Raw genomic sequence first — 16758 nt, 5'->3', positions numbered from 1 at the left:
AAATAATACTGTAGAAAAATACTTAATTTTTTTTATAGTGATTTAATGATGTGATATAGTCATATTCAGATGGTTATTCCCCCATTTGTATAAATTTGTACATCCCGACATTTATAGGGTAGATTTAACTGGTGAGCCATATGCCAAGCCAAAAGCACACACACACACACACGCTAATACACACAGCAGAGACAGGTCGATTACCTCAGAGCAGCTTAAGTCTTGGCTGAGATGCTACACTGGGCAGAAAACACACTCTGCTAGACCATCGAAATGACGGTAAAGTAACAATTTGATCATTTTTAGCACAGCTGCTTTAACGGACGGTTATGTTTTTTTATAGTGAGTGCTTTGCTTAATAGCCGTTGACAGAACTGGCAGGAGCTGCTTGCAGGAGTCCTTCCCCATCAGTGCGTTAGGAGTCCATGCTTTATCTGGCGCAGGGCGGGTCACAACGTCAGCTACTTTACTGCCTCTGAATGAGAGGGAGGGGCTGACTGCTCACCTTTTCTACATCATTATGTATAACATTCGTGTATCTATTTATAATATTCTAAATAAAGCTGAAGTCAGCTTGAGGGATTCTCATCCTGAGAGGGATTTTTTTTTTTAACCATAAATCCTTGGGAGGCTGCAGGTGAGGCTTAACCGCTTAGCTTTCTCTAAACAGCATGTTCTGTAAGGCGGCACAGTTCATTCTGCTGCAAGTCACTTTCAGCTGTGGTGAACAGAAAAACACCATATTCTCCACTACTACTTTATATGCCTATTGGATTGACATGGTGAGACACAGTTGAAGCCAAATATCTAAATGGTTTGTATATTTTTAAAAAAATGGAAAAGAAGAGGACATGACTCAAAAAGCAACAAAATGAGCCGGATTGCAATTTTCACCCATATCTAAAGGGAAGTTTAGAGAGATCAGTTAACATAAGGGTCATGTTTTTTGAGCTGTGAGAAGAAGCTGGAGTACCGAGCATCCACAGGGAGAACCATGATGATAGTCTTTGGTGCAGCCTGCAAACCTGACTCTATGTTACACCAGTTCTGTCAGGAGAAAAGAGCCAAAATTCCAGAAACACTTTGGTAAGAAATTGGTGGAAAGACATCTAAAACTAATGAACTTGAAAAAAGGCAGAAACCAAATAGTACAGAATTCAAAAAGCCGTAAAGAAATCATAATTATTTTTCAGATCATTCTAGGATTTAGATGGTAAAAATGTTTTTACCATCTATTATTTCAGGTAAGCTGAAATAACTCAAAACCTCTGATGATTAGTCAGCTTTAATGCCAGAAATTTTTTTTGTTTTTTTGAATTTTTTTAATAAAGTCTTTAATTATCTGGGTTCAACTGCATATTCTCATTTCATTAAGCAAAACACCTGCTACTCTGGAGATGAGTTTATTGTCAGAGGTTGCTAAATCATACATGGAAGAAAAAGGCAGAAAAAGAAAGGTCTTTAATTTGTCATAAATTATGTGTCTGAAATTCAGTCATTAATATAATAATAGCATAGAGTCCTGAAAAGCAAAACAACTCAAAAAGAGGGAAAAAATACAACAAATGAAGGTACAGAACACTGAAAAAATAAATAAATACAATTTGAAGAACTATGTGAATTTGAGTTTGCTTTCAGACTCTAGATGGCAGCACTGTTATACCGCACCTGCATCTGAAGGTTCATCGCTCTGTCTTCAACAGGAGGCAGTCGTTCATAAAGAGGATTATTAGTTATTATCCATCATCAGGAGATTAGCCAACATAATCCTCATCCTAAAAATCCAGCTCATCACTAGGTGGCTTAATCAAGTTTGCAGTGGGAGGTTTCTTTCTTTGATAAAGCCGTTGATCGGGGTTCGATGTGTGAACACACTGGGGTTTATGTCTCTGTCGTCAAAGATAAAGCCTTAAGTTTGAAGAGATCACAGGTCCTGCTGAGCGTGGGAGGTAAATGGAATGCGTCGACCCAAAAACTAACATGATTCTAGAGCTGCTCAGTAGAAACGTCTAGATGTACACACACGGTAATCACAACATACCTGTGGACGGGCGCAGAAGTCTCATTGGCAGTTGCAGAAATCACTTTTATTGCAGCGATTGCCTTAAAAGGTTCAGCAACAAACTATTAAGTTGCAGTCTGTGGGGATGCTGTGTTAAGGTTTTCCACCACTCAAAGCATTTTGGGCGAAAAAGTTTTGGGTTCTTCTTAGCAGTGTACCTTCTTTACATACCCAAAAGGTAAGATTCGCGGACCTGTCATCGGATCGTCCCACCTAAACTCTGGATCTATGTGGCTCTAGAGGAGACCATTTATCAAAGAGTCCTTACAAATTCACTCTGTAATGGAAGCTGTAACTTCTAGGATGTGGATTGTTATTTTGTTTCCACATTAGCCATTGAGAAATTTATATTATGAGCTATTTCTTGAGTTTTGCCTTCTTCAGTTCAAGCTCTTAAACTAGGTATGGCAATTAAGAAAAAAACAAAAAAAAAAACTGCATTATGCTCATGTGTCCATCTCAGGTTAGCAATGCTGTCACCAAGTGGCAGAAACTCCAATTATTCTACCAAGGCATTCTGGAAAATGGAGGTAAGATTTTATTTTTCAGCTCATTACCGTACAGAACCTTGCATAGTTTGGCAGTATTTTGAGGGAAGTGCTATAACTTCCCTCTCATATTTCACTGAACAGACAAAAGGACAGGCAATTGGCTGCTGGTCTACTCCCCCGTGCCAATTACCTGTATATTCCTGTGCTACCTGATCACGATATGGGCGGGGCCAAAGCTGATGGCGAACAGGCGGCCCGTCAACCTCAAACCCGTCCTGGTGGTTTACAATTTTGCCATGGTCTGCCTGTCTGCCTACATGTTCCATGAGGTAAACTCTGGACACAAACAAGGGAAACTCAATGTAACTGAGATATTTTGAGAATTTCTTTGTTTTTTGTTTAGGGCATCCACTGATTTTAATGTTAAAAGAACCGACAGGAAGTTGTTGACGTGTAAAGTTAAGGTGGCACCACCAGACCCCAATTATTTAAATGCAATGTTTTTCCACATTTCTAGTTCACAGTATCATCTTGGTTAGCCGGTTACAGTTTGTTGTGCCAGCCGGTCGACTACAGCAGCAATCCATTGGCTCTACGGGTAAATTAAAAAAATATATATATTATTTGTAGTTTCATAATTTAAAGATTGTGTTAATTCTTTCCTTCCTTCTCTGTCCTTCGCTGTGTCTTTTCTTTTAGCCTTGCTTCACTGAGTCTTGTTTTTCATTCCGTTGGGCTTCCTTTGTGTTATTATTCGCCGCTCCTCAGTCGGCCTGTTTGTTCTCTTCCACAGTTGTACCTAATCCCTTGATTAATTCGCCTACATTCACTGTCATTCTCCACTCTTCCCTCAGTATATAACCTCACTGGTTTCCATTGTTCTTCACTCGTTCATCTTCTCAGTGCTGGTCTGTTTAACATTCCTCTATATGCTGCTGTCAGTCCGTCCTGTTTCATTTTGCCCTCCTGGTTCGCTTTTGGATTTATTTGTTCCTATTTTTTTCATGATCTTTTGAACTTTGGACTTTCTGTTATTAAACAGTCTCATTTTCAAGTATCATGCAAAATGAACTCTTGTATTTTAGACTTCAAAATAAAGGAAAGGACTAAAAATTTGGGAAAACTGAGTCTGACAAAGTATGGAATGTTTTTTTTTTGTTGCAAAAGTTGGAATTTGCCAGCATTGGAGATAGCTGGGAGCAAAAAAATAAAAAAAAGTTTTATATGTCCTGATATATTAGCCTCTATAATTAAAACAGTATCGCTCATTTTTACAATCAGATGTACTTTCTGTAGTTCAAATGTAGGTACAGGCCTTATAGTAGACTACAATTAACCAAAGATGAATTCTAATCTTTCACAATTAATCTAATCTGTTAGATTTTACAATAACTCTTTGAAGAATTTGAATTGAACAATCAAGTTCCCTTTGCGATCAATAAAGTATTTTTGAATTTGAATAAGATTTGAATTCTTTTCTTTTCTTTAATTTATCGGATTGAACAGCTTAATACTTGAAATGAAAGTGTTGATGTCACGTTGTGTGTGTTGGACAGATGGCCAGAGTTTGCTGGTGGTTTTACTTCTCTAAAGTCATAGAGCTCAGTGACACTGTGAGTACACACACACACACACACCGGAGCTGCACTCAGTTATAGATAACTAACATAAGTTAATGCTTCTTCTGGACATTTTAACAGGTTTAAATTTGGTGTCACTGCGCATTGTTTTGACAAGGACAAGCTAAAGAAAGACTGCCCTCCACTGGTCAAGGTGTAAAAGCGCATCAAATCTGGACCTGCAGCATTTGCCTTTGTGTAATTCAGTCAGATTCTTTAATTAGTTATTTCAGAATCAGTTCAATAAAGAGAAAATGTTTCTTTTTAGCATAAAAAACGTCCATAAGGGTAAGTCGAGAGGCACTTGTGTGACTTACTACAAAGTTATGCTGCAGTAAAATAGGCATCAGGTGTCTATTTAGAAATATAACCAGGAGCCTTAAATGTTCTGTTCTTGCTTCATTTAGTGTGTTTGTGTTTTGTAGATATTTTTCATTCTGCGGAAGAAGAACAGCCAACTGACGTTCCTCCACGTCTACCACCATGCGACCATGATCTTTAACTGGTGGGCCGGGGTTAAATACGTAGCCGGGGGTCAGTGTGAGTACCTCTCAATATAAAACTTTAACAAAAGCTGCAGGTGTGTGTCTGTGCCTGGTGTTTTTTTTTGGTTCAATGATAATTTCACACATCCTAACCCACTGGTTAATTTTTTGGTTCTTCATTCAGTGGGTAGAGAATCCAGAAATTTTATTCAAGTAAGAGCAGCGATACTTCATGAGAAAATTACTTAAGTAAAAGTAAAAAGTACAGCATAGTAAAAATACAACTAAAGGTTCTTTTTTCCCCCCAAGAAGTTACCCAAGTAAATGCATTTGAATAAATGTTAAAAAGTTACTGCCCAACTCTGTAAATAACCCATCTTGTGTATTTGTCTGTAGCTTTTCTGATTGGTCTGGTCAACTCCCTGGTCCACATGGTCATGTATTTGTACTACGGGCTCGCCGCCATAGGGCCTCACATGAATAAGTACCTGTGGTGGAAACGATACCTCACTTCTCTGCAGCTGGTAAGAACAGACACTAGTGTCAGACGTAAAATGAAGCTAAGACACATCAGTACAAGTCTTTGAATAAGTGTGTTTTTCACCTGTACCGTTTTTTAATCTGATGTTTGCTTATAAAATAGCATAAAATATGTGCTGGTGGAGAACACCAGCACATATTGATCTGCTAGAGGAGATGTTGATCATAGTGGGTTAGGATGTGTGAAATTACTATTAGTTATAGTTCCCTGGTGTCATACCGCAATCTGGTCACTTTTCCAGGAAACTGTAGAGAATTGTGTTGTCGCGGATATCAAGATTTTCATTTTATTTGAAAATTATATTGCCTAAACCCGGGGATTCAACTGGTTAACACACAGCGTTCCTCCTCTCTCATGATTTTATTTACTTTTCTACAAACTCTCTCTACCATATGTAGGTGACCCATTACTAATAAACCTCCCAGTGCCTAACTTTTTTAAAAAAGCTGAACTTTTCCTTTAATTTGGAGGCTTATATAATCAGAACTCAAGAAATAAGACAATCAATCTTGATGCTTTGAACAAGATTCCTTTGTTAGAAGGTATCAAATTATTTAAAGTTGTTCTACTTTTGTAGTTGGAAAACAACAAACTTTTAAAAACATAATAAAAAAATGAATAGAAAACAAATACATTTTAATAGATGAGAAGCAAAGCAAGTTTTTTTTAATCACCTTATTTTTCCTAATAACCGAGCCATTTGATTAGAAGGTCAAAACATTTGCTCATTTCTGCCTTATTAATAAGGTAAATGTGCTTCTCTGCTCCGCGCAGATTAACTATTTGACTAAGGTTAATATAAATATGTTTTGAGTTGATGATGTCTCCTGAATGCACATTTTAGTCATTTGCCATCTTCTTGTCTCTCTGGTCAGCTGCAGTTTTTCCTCGTCACCATGCACACCGCCTACAATCTCCATGCTGACTGCGACTTCCCCGACTCCATGAACGCTGTCGTGTTGGCCTATTCTCTCAGCCTCATTGTTCTCTTCAGTAACTTTTACTACCAAAACTACCTCACAAAGAAGACCAAAAGCAAAGAATAATCAAGTCAAAGAGAAAAGAAACCGTTTTAAACCAAGAGGACGTATCAGAAGAGCCAACGGTCGGCTATGGCCAAAGCTTGACACGACACAGGCTGGATATTGACACAGAGTTCTGTATGGTACCACTCTGATGCTATATTTTGAATATGGTAATCAGTGCCCAATCATTGGAAGCGGCTTACTAGCAACAGTTGAAGTCTCACCTTTGATCTTTGGAAAAATAGCCCAAAAAAATCCTTTGTTGGACACACAGAGGTAATATTTTCAGATCATGTACCTTGAATGACATCTAGTGTTTGATGTATTTAAACATGTGGTCTATGTTTAAGTGAAACTACTCAGTAGTATTCCTGACTTTTTTATTAGCCCCCGTTGTTTCAACTGGCCTATGTACTTGATTGTGATTGTGGGTTAAATATTGATGCCAAGTCGCATTGAGGGTAAATATTTTATTTTGAAAAAATGCTAAATATAATAGTTTTCAAATTCCTTTGAACCCTATTAAACTAACTTATTCTCAGATAGAGGAACAAGATTTGAGTCACTTTCTCTCAAAACACTTGCTATAGTTATCCATGTTCAACCAATAGAATCTCTTGGAACCAATGCTACCGACACCAAATTTGGTTCCTTTTATGACTGAAAGGGTTTTAAACAAAAGGTGATTTGGATGGAGCAAAGTCGGCTTCCCAGTCAAAATCTCTGGATAGACGTTTTTCTACTTATCATTAAAAGATTGGTTATAAAAAGACAAATACTTTATGCTGAGAATTGTGTTGGTAATAATTTTATCCTGATAAAAAAATAAAAAGTCTCCATCTGTATCAGCCTGCTGGACAGGTCAAATTTGTGGGATCGCACGAAATCACTCCAAGGGCCACAAATGGCCCCCGGGCCGCACTTTGGACACCCGTGATCTAGAGTTTCTTCAAGTTTCTGAAAAACAGCATAATAGTGTACTTAGTAATCGATATTTAAACTAATGTTCTTCAGGTTTGTCACATGACTTCAGAGTTTCTACATCTTTGGTTGGCTAACTTCAGCACCTTCAGTACAGAATATAACTTTATAACATTCACCGATGTTGAGTTTAGTATCCGACCTGTGGAGGAGAAAGCTTGTGACCACACTCCAGATGTTCTAAAATCACTCAAAACAATGGCCTGTGCACCTCCTATTAATTGTTGACTGTTGTAACCTTCTGTAAATGTAAGTTTTATTCGCTGAAATGCCTTTGTTTTCTTTTGTCAAAACTGTTCTAAGTAGCAGATGGCAATTTCAAATGTTCAAAAATGTTCAAATGTTGAGCAAAAAAAAAAAAAAAGATTAGCTTCCTTCTGAAAAAAGATCAAGTGTTCCTGAATTATTCTAAAATGCTGATCTCCACTGTAAATTACATCAGTGAAACAAAAAAAAAAAATTGCGAGAAAACATTATCGTGTGAGTATTTTGGCAAATTGTGTAGCTCCAAAGCTTCACATCACAGTTTGGCAACTTCTAAAATAACTCACTTGTGTGGCATTAAAAACCATATTTTTCTGCTGGCAAGTACTTAATCTACCCTCCATCTTAACACAAGTGTGCTACCAGCAACACACACACACACACACACACACACACACACACACACACATGCATACATACATACAGCTGGCTGCCAGACGCCCATTCAGAGCTTGATGTCCCTCAGCTTCACTGCAGGCACGGCTCCAGGTTCATTACTGCTGAGTGCTGTTCTGCTCAGGCATAACCGACTCTCTGGCTCGCCGTCACTTTGATCAATTTATAATTTTGCTTCCGGATGACGGGCTTCATCTTGACTTCTTAGCAAGTTGTAAAGCTTTTCACACAATGCCAAGCTAGCGAGAGGCGTCACCCAGACGTTAGTGCCTTTTTTTTTACACGCACGTGACACGTTTGAGTAAGTTTTGAGCGGCGCGCGCGGTGATTAAAATTGTTTCAGTGTCGCCGCCGATAAAGTCACGGAAAGATTTAGAAGTCGAGCAACCGCTGGGTGATGAAGGTGCTTCAGTTTTTTTTTTTTTTTTTTTTTAGCTGAATCTTGTTTGGGAATGACTTTGTGTCGGTCTCCTTGGAAACTGTGCCAGACGGTGTTTGGGCTGCGGTCAGCTCGAGGCACACTGTAATTAATAATCAGGTTAGAGTGAGAGGATATTGAAGTGCTTTTGCTAACCTCGCAGCCGGTGAGATGGACAGAGATACACACACTCACTCTCACACACACGCACGCACACATACGCTGGCAAACAGAGACATAATTGTTGATAGTGAGAGAGCTTTGGGACAAAGAGGCTGATAAGTGTGCTTGAAGGTGAGCTATGGGGTTGTTTCGAACAATGAAGGTTAACAAGAGGCTGCAGCAATCTCAGCGTGATGGGAACACTCTCTCATCCACGGGAAAACCGAGCGTTAATCAGCAAACCAGCCTGTAAGTGTAATTAACAACCAAGAAGCTCTAACAACTCCACTTTTCCACGAGGTATTCTGCCTATTTAAAACCTCGAGGAGGAATCTTATCCTGTGAAGATCACCAATCAGTCATTTTGTCGTGAACGTTTGTCTCGGTGCTCCACAAGAGAAACCCCATCTGCTGGTGACACCAGCCCTATTTCCAGACAATGGGATGAACCCAGCACCACCTGTATCTGTGTTATCGCTGCTTCATGGGGGATGTGCCATTTATCCTGACAGCCAGACAGGTTGATTTATGGTTTTTATTATTTGTTGTGGGACGAACGATCATACGCATAAAGGCGATTGTTTCCAAAGGACACAGGCCCAAGGGGGTGTTCTGTGATTTGTGATTTGATTTGAATGGACGTGACGCTGTAACTGTGGCGTACTTGAGCAAAATGGCAGAAATAGTTACTCTGTTCCCCATTCTTCAGAAGCTTCTTTTGAGAAGTACCTTTTGTTTAATGCTACATTTACGCCTAAAGAAAAGGTCAGGTTAAACACGGTGTGATTTTGTTGAACAATCAAGCACACAAACTCTCTGTTCATTGGTTTATCTTCATTGGTTCACAGGGACCATCTTCAGCGAGCGGTGGGTGCACATGGACAGGTCCTCGCTCTGGTCAGGGCCACACTGAGACACCCAGGACAGACAAGAGATGAGTTAACGATGAAGAAGTTAACCCTTGTTCTGAAGGAAACGTTTCAGAATACACTGTGTGTAGTTCCAGAACAGAGGTGGTGTCCATGCAGCCATCGTTCACTGATACAATCACCAACTATGGGCATTTGAGCATGACACTTACCTGGACGGCCATGACCACCTTTAGCATAAAAACAGAAAATGGCTCAGCAATGGCAGAAAAAGCGCAGTAAGTTCGAGTTGACCTCCAGAGTCCCAAGATCTCTATCTAGTTGAGTTTATATGGGAAATGCTGAGCAAAAATGTCTTCACAATATCTTATTCTCCCTGCATGACCTTTGAGATTAGCATCTATCTTTGCTTATCTAAAGGTAAATAAAGTGGCTCCATGTCTCATGGGTAGTTATGAGACATGAACTCTTCACCTTTTATTGCGACAATCAAACCCTTTGGCACTCATATACTTAAATATGGTTTATTTCCATTAGCATCAGAAGAATTTCTGTATTTTGGGAGATAAGTCACAGAGATAAGCAATCGTACACACCCTCCATTCACCCAGATTATTTGATTTGATTGCATACTGTTTTCAGACGAGTTTATGTGACACCCAGATATTCTTATCCTCATTTGGGCTAATTCACTTGTGAAATACATGAGACTGGGACTCCTGATTGAATTTCTATACATTAGACAATGAGGAGATTGCACAAATTAAGCAGGAGACAAAAGGTTCGAAAAGTGGGTGCAAAGTGAATCATGGCATCAACCATCCAGCGGCAAACGATGGTCTTTAGCTCACACTGCCCAGCATGTTTCAGATGTTTCCCGGATTTCAATTGATGTCCGATTAGCAGGCTTTTGTTGAACTGCAATCATTGGGAAAACGTCTAAAACATGCCCTTGTGTTTGTTGGGAAACACTGGTCTGGAAGACTGGGGTAGAAAAATATGAAGATTGTTATAGCACAACAAGCACGAGACCTAAACGACCTGAGCAGCTGAACTTTGGGCAGAGCCATTGTGAAACATTTTTATAGCATAATTTGTGTATACTTAGCCGGGATTGATGAACATTGTTAAGCAAAAAAAGAGTCTGAATTCCCAGGACAGAAACACAACAGCAGGTTTTTTGGTTAACCTATCACAATTCAGAGATGAATCCAACGATTCATGTAAATTGTTGTGAATGAATAAACATGTTGGCTGCTGAGTGAAAACATGATTTATTATTATGTTTCATATAAACATTTTAAAATATGATTTCCTACAAAATGTCCTTGGAAATAACCGACGATATTTTACAGTGGTCAGTTTGTACATTGGGGGCCTTTATAAATCAAAACAGGAAGGAAGAAAGCCATGAAGAAAAGCTGGTAGGAAACAAGGAAGGAAGGAACATAAGACAGGTAGGTGACAGGGAACTGATGACAGACAAAAATAAAATATATTACCAAAGGAATAAAAGAAAGAGAACTAAATGAAGGAGAAAATGAAGGAATCAATGAATGTAGGGCAGAAAGATGAAAACAGCAATAAGAAGAAAAGAAGACAGGAGAAGGACAAAAGGGACAGCATGGAAGACAAAAAGAAGGAAGGACTTCATTTACACCCACGCTTGTCTGTTCAGAGCTGCACCCTCTGTCTTTCATGTGTTAGACGTGTGTCTGCTCCAGATCACCTGAATCAAATGATTGCTTGCCACCAAGTCCTGCCGAAGCCTGTTTATTCAAGTCAGGTGTGTGGAGATATGGAGACACTTAAAAGGACTGTGGACCTGGAGGAAGAGAAGTGGAAAAAATATATAGATTTAGACAGCGAGACAGGGATTAAGTCTGTGTTTTTCAGTCTAAAAGGTTGAATTTTATAACACTACATCTGCAAATTAACGTATTGCTTTACATTGTCTGTTGTCTCACTTAAGATGCTCAAAAATATGTTGGGCCCAGCTACAGCAGCAACAACAATCACACGTTAGTCGCAAATGAAGGTGGCTTCAATGTCATGTTTCCCAATGCTCAAGTAAAAATCACAAAGATTTTGAAAAATACTAAAAGAATAAATAAATAATAATAATAATAATAATAATAATAATAAAAAAAGCAATCCAGTTCCAGAAAACCCCTCAAACAATCACTAAACCAATCACTCCACCCTGGCTGTGATTTTTAACCTCTAATCACATCTTTTCAACTTCAAAATAAACCATTTATTCAGTTAGAGTTTCTAAATTTAACACAGCTATTTTTATGAAGTCAACACGGCCAACAAAAGCGGAGCATTTAAAAAAGAAAGAAAAAAAGCTGTTTTGCAGCGTGCACAAATAAAACTGAGCGCCCTTTACATCCTACCACAGAGACCTCGTCAGGAACTGAAACAGATGACGTAGTAAATCTAAAATGCACTCATAAAAGAAAGTAAACGCTTGATGAAGTAAAAAAGCCTGAAAATCACAATAAAGTCTACACTTAATGTGTTTTGAGGAATTAAGCTATTTACAATTTTAAAAAATAGCCCTTTTTTTATTCCATAGAGGAAAAAATGCTCATGCCGTTTTTATTTCAGCCGTGACTTATATAGATCGGTTTAAAAGTGTATTAGGCAATAGTGTACTGCCTATTGACTAATACACTCAGACATTCTGTAAATCTGTGTTGTCTTCATGGCAGGGTTAGCGTCGCTCTATTTATAAGGTTCTTTAGCATATGTATAAATGTATAAATATCATGTATAAATATATACATAAAACAGCCACTTTTGTTTGAGTATTTGATCGGCCTCTTTGCAAATTCAAAACAAGAACAGCCGAAAACGCTATTTTTTGTTTTACTCCTCCAGACCTGTAAGTGGTGCTAAGCACCAAGTATGGGACATGTGGATAAAGTCTCCACACCTGGTTAGCAGTAAGCAAAACAAGAAAACAAGAAAAGCGAACAGCAAAGCAGGAGTAAAGTATTTCGTGCTGTAGCTGCTGAAAAAGCTTTATTGATGCGGCCCAATAACAAACACGTAAACTGCCATTGTTGTTACGTCTGACGGGTTCAGCGGGGGTTTAGCTACTCACTTGAATATGCAAGGGGGAACATTTTATTTCTGAACCTGTTTAGGGGTAAAAAAAAAAAAAAAAAAAGAAGAAAAGCTTACAACACAGTTTTTGTTTCCCACAGCCTCTGAAAATTCCAGCAACTTCATCACTACCTCCAAGTAAAAGGAGCGCAGCGGCATCAGAGTTTCAAAACTAACTTGACATCTTTTCTATGCCTGCAGTTGATTCTAATCATCGAACGTCAACTCTCAGGCAAAAATGCTCTCGCTTCAAAACCTAAAAGAAAATGACCGCCTTCTTCTTCTTTACTTTGGAGTGATTGTGAAGTGTATTGAAGACTCCTCGTCATCTCAGCCCTGCGCAGAAGTTTGCCTCTGTTTGTCATTCAAAGCATTGAGGTCCAATTCCTTCTCCTTCCCTTTTGCTTCTCTTTTCCCCCTCATCATTTCTTCAGCATATTCTTTCCCTCCTTTTCTCTCTTCGGTTTTGACTCCTTGCCCTCCTCCCGCCTCCGTCAATCCTTTCTCTCCCCGCCCCTTTCCCTCGCCGCCCCGCCTCACCCTACGATGATTGCTGAGCACATTTCATTCGACGCAGAAGACAAAGGGCTGAGCACACATGTGGTTTCTCCTGTGTAATATGAAATATTAATGCAGGCATAATTCGGCTCCCTGGACGAGGGGCGGAGGTGGTTGTCGGGGGCTGTGAGGGGCGGTGGGCTCTTTCTAATCACCAGTGACTGCCGTTTCCTTCCCCCGAAGGACGGTAAGGCTGTCAGGAAGGATTGAGAAACAGTAAAGATAACAACAACAGAATGCTTACTGTTGGCGGCTTCTGTGGCCTATTTCTGTCTTGGTGTTTAATGGCTCCACTGGCTCATTGCCCAAGTTACTGAGGCAGCTCCGAGTTTAAGGTGCCTCGCATTTTCAACCGTCAGTGGTCATGCTTAAATTAGTTGTGATAGACTGGTATAATTACCCGAAACAATTGGCAGTCTCTGCTAGCTCTCGTTCCGCTCACATTCGCTCTATCGGAGCCTCCTGTGTGTTTGCATCACTTCCATGGCAACATAGCGTAATCCCGTATGGGGTTATGACATCACTGCTGCGATTTATTACGACTGAAAGGACGAGGCAGCAGCATGAAGTAAATTATACTTGGTTCAATCAAGCACAGCAGCACTTAAACACGTTTGGGCAATAGCGCAGGACTTTTATGTTATCGTATTTGCATAAGGTTTACGTGATGCGATACGTGACATCTTGATGTTGTCACAGTGCAACAAGCTGCTGACACGTTCCGATGTGCTGTTGAGCAATTCATGCGTCACTCCCGTAGATGCATCGCTTTCACAGATTTTTTTTCTTCTTCTTTCAAGCAATACCTGACTACAGGTATCATTTTATGGGTCTGAAATCTTCAAAAACAACAACCGTTTTTGTAATCGATCGATCAATAAATCAAGCTTATTTGTATGGCACATTTCAGCAACCAGGCAGTTCAAAGTGCCTTACGTCATAAAAACTCAAAGTACAAAGTCATAGAACAGACAGTCCACAATTGAAACATTTCATTTTGCCAAGTGTCGTCATTTCACATGACAAATGTTGCTTTGTGTTTCATTCATTATGGCTCAAAAGCAACTTTAAGGAGGTGATGATTTTAGACTACATTTGAAGGAATTCGTAAAAACCACATTGTCAGAGTATCGGCATCTTGCCAGGAAGCATTGATTCAGAGCTTGAACTGTTCAGGTGTGTCTCTTTAAATCAGTAAAGAAAAAAAAAAGAAAGAAAAAATGCACTGGTTTAACTTAGAAGATTAAATCTCCAGGCTTTTAGATGGAAAAATCTAATAGAAATGTCAACACAATACAGAATCCTCAATGAAAAAGCCAGACATTTCTCACCAACCCTAACCCTCAAGATCCAACATGGCCGCATGACTTGTTTCCTTGGTGACTGTAACCACCAACTGCCATCTGCTCTGTGTAGTACGTGTGTTGCTTATTATTTTACAGTCTTCCAACTCTAGTAAGCATACTGCAAGATTGTTTGAAAGAGCAGAATGCTGAGCCGTTGGCATTAGTTTGCTAACTTTGTTAAGCTGTGTTAGGCTTGTTCCACAAATCTAACACACTAAATAAAAACTGAACATATAAAGTCCATGCTGTTTCTAAAAAAAGTTGTTCAATTAATTCAAATATTTCTATATCTATGTTGCAACTGCACAAATATGAAACATCCGTGGATGTTTTTTTCACATTGCTCTTTTTTTTTTGTCTTTATTTAGGTGAGAAATTAGGAGCGATTACGTTACACACAGTTTGACTTCATGCACTACATAAGTGACTTCTGACCAGTCGGACACAGTGGATTTTTATTTTGGGGTGTCTAATTAAAAAGGCTGAAAAGAAGAGCATGACACACATTTCAGATTTTAATTAGCGAAGATTTTGGAAAAGCATGAATCATTTTCCTTTCACTTCTCTACACTGAAATTTCTAGTGGCGATCTGAAAAAAAAACTAATAAATAACATAAATAGGAATTTAACATTGAACATCTTGAGACTTAGCAGTGTGCATTATCATAATTTAAGAGCTAGTTTTGTTTATTACTGAATGACCTCTTTCTTTTTTATTTGTTTGTGCGAAATGGTTATTAGTTATTTAAACCACGACTTACAACAACAACAAAAAAAGCAGCACAGTCCCAATACTAGCTACGAAAGAACTGATACAAAGTCAAGCTAACGTCCCGTTGGTGTGCTGGATTGTTGGGAATGTGGGGAACAGTGGCGCTTTCAGGAATTGTTTTGTTCAAAAAACAAATCAGGTGATTTGTGGAAGATTAGAACATGGAATTTGTCTAAATCACACAGACGCACACTTTTTGGGTTTCTCGTGGGAACTGGCCTTTCGCTTCTTTCTCAACGTTTCTTCTTTCTCAGACATGTGCACTCACCCTGGATCACACACATACGGGCAAGGTCATACTTTGACATATTTAATTATTTCTATGTTTTTCATTCAAAAATCCCACTGGAGTTTTTTTTTTTTCACGTAACATACTCTCTCTCTCTCTCTCTCTCTCTCTCTGTCTGTCTGTCTGCCGTTGCATCACTGCTGAATTACCATGCCGTTCCGCGTTATTAAACATGACACTCGGCCCAGATAATGGAGCCTTTCTTCATCTCAATTTGGAAGGGTAATCTTATTGCTTTGATTAGCACCAGCCCCATTTGCATATCAAGGCCTCCCTACTTTTAATTCCTCCATCTCAAATCCCCCCCTTTCTATAGCCGCAGATAAAAGGAGATCTATCTATGCACAACATATGTATCTTTCTCTGGAATCTTTTTCCTCCCTCCCCTCCTCCTGTTCTTCTCTAACTACTTGTCCGTTTGTTCGGGGGTTTTTGTCTCTTTTGTCCTGTTCGGATTCGTCGTCGGTGTGAACTGAAAGACGTCCGCCGTGTAAAAACAAAGAGAGAGGTGAAAAGCAAAGCAAAGCAAGGCGTGACCTCATCTCGCCGTCCCTTCGGACGAGAGGTCAAGTCTGGCAATCCTGGTTACTTATTGTTCAGGCTTTATTCGCGCAGGAAAAAAAAAAAGAAAAAAAGTTCAGCAAAACCTTTAAATTGCACAGAACCATTAAAGTGTAACAACCGCTTTACAGCACCTACAATAAAACGCGACGGAAAGTTGTACTTTGTTCACTATTCCCTGTAAATTGGGATTAAGTTTAGCCTTGAGGCAAATAAAAAAATCAATTTGAATTGGGTTTAAAGTGTATGAAAATAATTCTGTTGGCTGATAAGGGACATTTTCTTTGGATTACAGCTATGATAGGTTCATGTTCACTACAACATGAACCTACCACTGAACTCATATTGTAATAGCTGCATCTGATACCACAAAGTCCCTTTATCCTTTTTGTGCCATTAAATTAACTGAAATCAAATATGACTTAATTTTTCTTAAACAGAGTACGAACTCTTCTCCTCCCATCTTTAGACTCATTGTTCACACATTTGATGTTGACATCATCATCATTTTTCGTATGCAATGGCTCGCAAATAAATTCGTCATCCCTCAAATTTTTTCAAATTTTAGAACAACAAACATGATTGTTAACCGAACGGAAATATATATTTTTTAAATGTCCTTTTCTTGCAAAAATATTAAAGTTGTTCCTTACTCAGATCCCCTTAAATAAAATCCGGTGCAACCGACCTCCAGAAGTCGCTTAATTAGTAAATTGAGTTTGTCTCTGTGCTATTTGGCATCAGTATAAATCCATTTGAATCTAGTGTTAGAGCCATAATTGAGGAATATTTAAATTAGTTGTG

General features: G+C 39.0%; 1 protein-coding gene across 2 annotated transcripts; it reads left to right on the top strand.

Moving 5' to 3' along the window:
* Positions 1-23: 23 nt before the first annotated feature.
* elovl8a (ELOVL fatty acid elongase 8a) lies at positions 24-6766 on the top strand. 2 transcript variants are annotated; one of them, XM_081598068.1, is made up of 8 exons: positions 24-279; positions 2526-2592; positions 2695-2882; positions 3071-3151; positions 4110-4166; positions 4598-4712; positions 5054-5181; positions 6074-6766. In XM_081598068.1, exons 1-8 carry the CDS (start codon positions 274-276, stop codon positions 6242-6244), a joined length of 813 nt encoding a protein of 270 aa, XP_081454194.1. In that variant the 5' UTR covers positions 24-273; the 3' UTR covers positions 6245-6766. The 2 variants fall into 2 exon arrangements, with proteins under 2 accessions (XP_081454194.1, XP_081454193.1); XM_081598067.1 differs by lacking the exon at positions 24-279 and having other exon boundaries at positions 1906-2592.
* Positions 6767-16758: the final 9992 nt, after the last annotated feature.

This window comes from Poecilia reticulata, chromosome 17, assembly GCF_904066995.2.
Source record: "Poecilia reticulata chromosome 17, P_reticulata-male-v2, whole genome shotgun sequence".
Lineage (NCBI taxonomy): Eukaryota > Metazoa > Chordata > Actinopteri > Cyprinodontiformes > Poeciliidae > Poecilia > Poecilia reticulata.
This window is presented reverse-complemented; position numbering and strand designations above follow the sequence as displayed.